This window comes from Ascochyta rabiei, chromosome 1, assembly GCF_004011695.2.
Source record: "Ascochyta rabiei chromosome 1, complete sequence".
Taxonomy (NCBI): Eukaryota; Fungi; Ascomycota; class Dothideomycetes; order Pleosporales; family Didymellaceae; genus Ascochyta; species Ascochyta rabiei.
In genome coordinates, this window is record NC_082405.1 from 24882 (window position 1) to 30584 (window position 5703).

A 5703-nucleotide genomic window follows, 5' to 3' on the forward strand; every position below is an offset into this window, starting at 1 on the left:
CAGTTAGCTATAGATAGAATTAGCTAGTAGTAGGCCTATAACAGATATAAGACACTTACTAGGCTAGCTAGTAAGGATAGTAAGCTAGCGGCAGAGGTAATATAGGACGGCGCAGGTAGAGATAGGGACTAAATCCTTGTCCTTAGAGTTACCCTTAACCTTATAGTTACTAATACAGCAACAGCAGGCTTTCTATAGATATAGTTAGATTCTGTATTTAAAAACTTAGATAACTGTAATAAAAATACTAGGGGAACGTTGTAGGCATATAGAAGGGGACAAGGCAGGCTACAACTACCTCTACTAGGGGGACTACTAGTCCTATAACTAGTAGCCTGGTAACTAGAGCTAGGCGTAACAACAGACATATTATTTAAACTAGACAGGTAGGTACAAAAAGACAGGTAGGTATAACACAGGTAGGTTAGGTAAGAGTATAGAGTAGTACAGCGTCTAATAAGGAAAGGTGTGCTAGGTAAAATAAAAATAACCTAGGTGCGTATAGGGACTACCCTAGGTAAACTATAAACTAGACTAATAGCTAACCTACTAAGAGGCAGACCCTTACACAACTATAACCAGCTCTAGAGTTTACCTACTACTAGCGCCCTACTAGTCTACGTAAAATGTAGAAAGGACCTAGCAAAATATATTTAGCTAGGGAGAGATAGGGAAAGGAGGTATGTTATAGGCTTAGACCTTGTCTAAGCCTTAAGCAAGACAGGACAGTTACGTGCCCTACAGACATATTAGAAGGACACGCAACAGGTTACCTCCTTAAGAGATACAATACTATATTAACCCTTATTGCATCCTACCTTAAGGCTAGTCTATAACAAGATAGTACGTTATTATCTGCTTATAGCAATAAAGACTGGGTTAAAATAGAGACGTTGTTGCAGAGGGTTGCTAAAGATAAGAGGAGTAAGGAGGTGAAAAAGATGAGACAATTAATCCACTACATCTTAGTTAAGGCCTTACTCCTCTAACATAAGGCAGATAGCCTTAAAAAGATTATAAAAAAGTAGAAGAAGCATAAAAAGAAAAACAAAGCCTTAGATTTGCAGTAGCAAAAGGAGTACTACAGTAGTGCTGTTTTCTAGTTACTAAGGAAGATTAAAGAAGTACGCTTCTGTAAAAGGATAAGAAAGTAAGAAGAAAAGGAGGAAGCACTTAGAAAAGCAACTAATAAGGATTTAGCAGCTGCTAAGAAGCTAGTTAAGGAGAAGGAGAAGGAAGAGAAGTGTGTAGTAAGAGAGGTAGCTAAGAAAAGGCATAAGAAGGAGAAGGCTAATACAGCAGATTAGAAGGCGAAACAGAAGGCTAAAAAGCAGTATTAATAATAAGAGCGTAACACTAAAAAAGCTATATAACTACCTTAAAAGGGTAAAAAGAAAGCTTTATAAGTAACCTAGCTAAAAAAGTATTAAAAATGTGCTTCTAGGGATAATGTTAGTAGACGTGGTCCCCTATCGCTGCCTCTAGCTGCCTTAACTATTACTACCTGCTGTAGCCGTAACATTAACCTTCTAACAAAATTTAGATAGTATAACGTACTCCACAAGCGAGCTGCCCATCCAAGCGAGCTGCCCACTTTTGCCAAGACCACACCAACACTACAACTACTTCGCGATACTATAGTACACAGCAGCAATATACTGTACTAAATAGTAAGCTGTACTAGTCTATAGTACTCTGCGCATCTTTACTACATGTTTGCGCGTTGTGCCCTGTCTTGCTACATGTGCCACAGCGCCTTAAAGACTGAGTGCTCCCATTAACGCGTGACCTCTTCTTTGCCTTCTTCCCATCACTACGGGCCTTAAACTCCTTTAGAGTAGTTAGCCGCACTCCCTCACTAAACGTTAGTGTCCCTTTACGCTAGATTTGCTTTCTTTTGTGTAATTTACAACGTGTAGCAGCCTCGTTAGCTGCCTGTAGGTCAGCGACCTGGTTGCGCACTAAAACCAGTGAATGCGCCATTAGCTCTGCGCCTTTGGTGAGCTGATTAAGGGCGTCAACTATGGGCGTTGGTGAGCTATTAGCGTGTCTCTGAATCCTCTCTCAAATCAGATTTAATTGAGACCCAAATTCTAGGGTGTTGCTTAGTGTTTTAGACTCCTATGTGCTGTTGTCTATAGTAGGTAGTGTTAGTGTGCGCAGGCGTACTTCAAGCTTTAATATTACAGCCTCTGGGTTAAATAGGACTAGACCAGCGCCTCTAAATCCTCCCTGTATGTTGCTATTAGTAATTAAAGCATTAAAAGCAGCTTTAAAGCACGGCAAGAACTCAAGTTTAGTGATACGCGTGATCTTGCTGCGCATCAGCCGCTCAGCTTGGCGGCCATAGGCCTTCTTTAATAGGGAGAAACAACCCACGTTAAGTGGCTGCAGCAGGTGCAACGAGTGTGGAGGCATGCACAGAGTGATAATCTTGTGCTCCTTACAGTACTGGTAGAATTTAACCAAGTTGTGGCTCTTGTGGCCGTCCAGAATAAGCAGCTGGTAGCTACTAACAGTGCGCGCCTTTGTGTGCTTATTAAAGTGCTTCAACCACTTAACTCTAAGCTTATTATTAGTCCAGCCATTATTAGAGATATTAAGAACCTAGTTATTAGGTATACTGGGCTCCTTGTACCAGGCTGAGAGGTAGTGCTTGCCAGAGAAGATGATGAAGGGTGGGATAGACCAGCCCTTTGCATTAATGCCCTGGATGATACTTGTCCACTCACGGTCGCCCTGCTGCACTGTCTTTGGTCTCCCTCAACGCTTAGAGCCTGTAACAACAGCTCCTGTTGATATAGTGCCTATTATAAAGCCAGATTTGTTAAAGTTATAGGTGTCTTTATCCAGGATACCATACTTAGCTTTGGTATTCTCTATAAGCTGGAACTAGTCGCCAATCACCTTAGGATCCTTACAAAGCGCTCTCTTGTAGTCGTACTTGCGATTAAACTTGACTTTAAGCTCTGGCCGACGTTTAACGAAGTTGGCAGCCTAGTTCTTGCTAACAGGGGTCTAATAGCGCTCAGTAAGCAGAGAATTGGCTATATCCTCTACATTAGCAAGCTAGGGCAAGTATCCTTGCTTGTCTAGCTTTAGTACATGCTGGACAATCACCTCCTCTTTAGTGCTAGTCATCCTTATCATGTTAGGCTTGCAATCGCGTTAAGAGAGCGTTCCTGCGCGTTAAGTGTCTAGTGTTCTTTTAGGAACTTTGTAGATTGCTACTGCGCGTCGCACGCTTAGCGTTGCGTCTTACTTAATTGCCTAAAGAGCAAGCTGTATATCAGTTTCATTAAAAGGCTTTAGTAGGTTGCTGCGTTGAGGCATTATGAGTTGAGTGAAGTTTGGTGTGGTCTTGGCAAAAGTGGGCAGCTCGCTTGGGTGGGCAGCTCGCTTGTGGAGTACGTTATCTTTTTTTTAAGTAATTAATTACTGCTATACTACAAAAACTTATAATAACAGCTATTGTGGGTGGCTCTACAACCTCAAGGCCCAAAGTAGAACCGAGAGCAGGCCGAACCGTGGGGAAAACACGAGTAGGGCCCTAAACGTGAGTGTCGCTTGGAGGTAGGCGTACCTACATAACCGCCTGAGACCTGTGGACGTCCGCAGGACCTAATTATTGGACACCATACAGAAATCATAAGTGCACGTGGCTGCGCGACAAGCACAGCAAGAGCCTGGGCATGCTCCTCCCCCTGAGATGCGTCCACAAGAAACATTCGCACTTAGGTGATACTTGTATACAAATAGCTACGATAACTCGACACTTCTACTCTATGTACTCACGGTTAAACCAGGGAAGAGCAAGCAGTTGAGCAGCTGACAGGCGATCTTTGGGATCGTACTTTAGGGCGGACCTTATCACTGCAAGGAGTCCAGCACTTTCATTATATGTCATCTTTTTCGGCTTTCTCCTCTGAAATCTTTGCTCGAGCGTATCGCCAACCAAGATGTCACTGGGTATCTCTGACTCTCCCACATCTGACCGAATTTGTTCTCCATCCTTATTGAAATATCTCTTCCCGCGAGGCCATCTCTCGAACATCGCTGGAGGTAATGGTCCGAGGGCGTGAATCATTTGGAGGAGATGATCGTCGTTGTTTTCCTGGAGGGCTTGGTCGTTACGATCTGCTCCCGGAAGGAAATCGCCATCACCCTCCTGGGGGAGATTGTTATCATTGCTCGTTCCGTGCAGATGGTCGGTATTGGTGCGCGCCAGGTTGAATGGTGGCATGACAAACAGAGGTGCCCTAGTGAAGAGCTCGAACAGAAGGCAGCCAAAGCTCCAGATGTCAATCCGGTGATCGAAACTGGACTGGAGTACGACCTCGGGGGCGCGCAGCCCGATTGCGATGACTGGTGTCGCAGGAGGGTCATTGGAGAAGAACGCTGCTTGATATCAGGGCTGTTGACTCGAGACTCGACAAGTAGTACGTACCGGCACCAAGGTCAGAGAGCTTCAGCTCAACAGGAACTTCACGATCCCAGAACTCCGTAAGCGGCCGGTTCTCATAGATGCGCTCAGGAATTTGTGGATTGCCTTTGACCCCCGTAGACCAGCATTTGCCTCCAGAGGAAGGTTGTTGGATTGGGATGGTAAGGGACAGAAGCAGGTTTCCTGGATTTGAATCACTGTGCGCAATTCCCAAGTCGTGAAGGCATTTCAGTGCCGTTAGTAGCTGCTTGCATATCGATTTGGCCTGCCAAGCATGGATTGGATTATAGTCAGGATCGTAACATGCCGCGACAGCGGGCCCCATGGGCTCGAAGACCAAGCACTCATGCTCACCGTTCGGACCATCGTGCTTGAAGCTATCCAGAAGTGTAACGATGTGGCCTCGTGCAGTGGCGTTGGCACGTATGATCCGGTTAATCTGTACTTCTTTGGACGTACTGGACGCGTCGGAGCTCAAGATTTTGATTGCGACGTACCGAGGATCACTTTTTGGTACCAGGTTAGCAAGTAGACGATACAGGCGCTGGAGGTGTGGTACCTAGTGCACTCCGCGAGCCACACAGTTGAGAACGACCCGTGGCCCAGCTTGCGAACGATCTTGTACTGGTAGCGATCCGCTTGAAATATGTCGCCGATTTTCACGGGATGAAGTTTTCCACGCCGATACGACTCAACTCGCTCGGGGTATACCAGCCACCCCGGAAGCTTGTCACCAAAGGTCCACGACTCTCCACCTTCATAACCCATTGGCCAAAGCTGAGGTCCGGACGGACAGATTGGTCTGGGAGACGTCGGTCAAAGTATCGATTCTTTGGGAGGCAGCTGATCCGCCAAGTATCCAGGGTCGAGCTCGGCCAGGTGCCGTTTGCTGCTTAACAACAAGAAAATCAGGCGCGAGGGTACTTAGACAGCCTGATTACAAAAGGCCTAGATGCCCAAACATCGTGAGGAGTGCGAATCCAGTCGATTAGCAGGTGCTCAGGTGATGGAAGGCACTTGAACAAGGAGCTTAAGGTAACTGCGGAATGCAAATCCAAGATAAGATGCGGTAGGCAAAGTGGTCGGGCTGAAATAAGCGCCGAATCTGAAACGAGCTCCGACCCCGCACTAGCAAGTGCCTGTGTCTCATGCGTCGCCAATCAAAATGCACCAGTTGACCGCCAATCTCGTTGTCCAAGCAAACTGCGACGGGTCATTTCTTACGATTCGCCCACAATATGCGAAATCGCAGCAGATCC

At 45.9% G+C, this 5703-nt stretch overlaps 1 protein-coding gene across 1 annotated transcript, besides 14 other annotated features; it reads right to left on the reverse strand.

The window, feature by feature from the left end:
* Positions 1-843: part of a mobile genetic element that runs on past the window's edge.
* Positions 839-1547: a mobile genetic element.
* A 2-nt stretch (positions 1548-1549) lies between these two features.
* Positions 1550-3415: a mobile genetic element.
* Positions 2126-2607: a mobile genetic element.
* Positions 2156-2595: a mobile genetic element.
* Positions 2186-2595: a mobile genetic element.
* Positions 2192-2607: a mobile genetic element.
* Positions 2198-2586: a mobile genetic element.
* Positions 2210-2595: a mobile genetic element.
* Positions 2384-2499: a mobile genetic element.
* Positions 2612-2763: a mobile genetic element.
* Positions 2618-2763: a mobile genetic element.
* Positions 3299-3436: a dispersed repeat.
* Positions 3407-3494: a mobile genetic element.
* A 284-nt stretch (positions 3495-3778) lies between these two features.
* EKO05_0000002 (Non-specific serine/threonine protein kinase) lies at positions 3779-5212 on the reverse strand (the record flags this gene model as incomplete). Its single annotated transcript, XM_038937059.1, has 3 exons — positions 3779-4398; positions 4448-4950; positions 5004-5212. 3 exons carry the CDS (start codon positions 5210-5212, stop codon positions 3779-3781), a joined length of 1332 nt encoding a protein of 443 aa, XP_038802547.1.
* Positions 5213-5703: the final 491 nt, after the last annotated feature.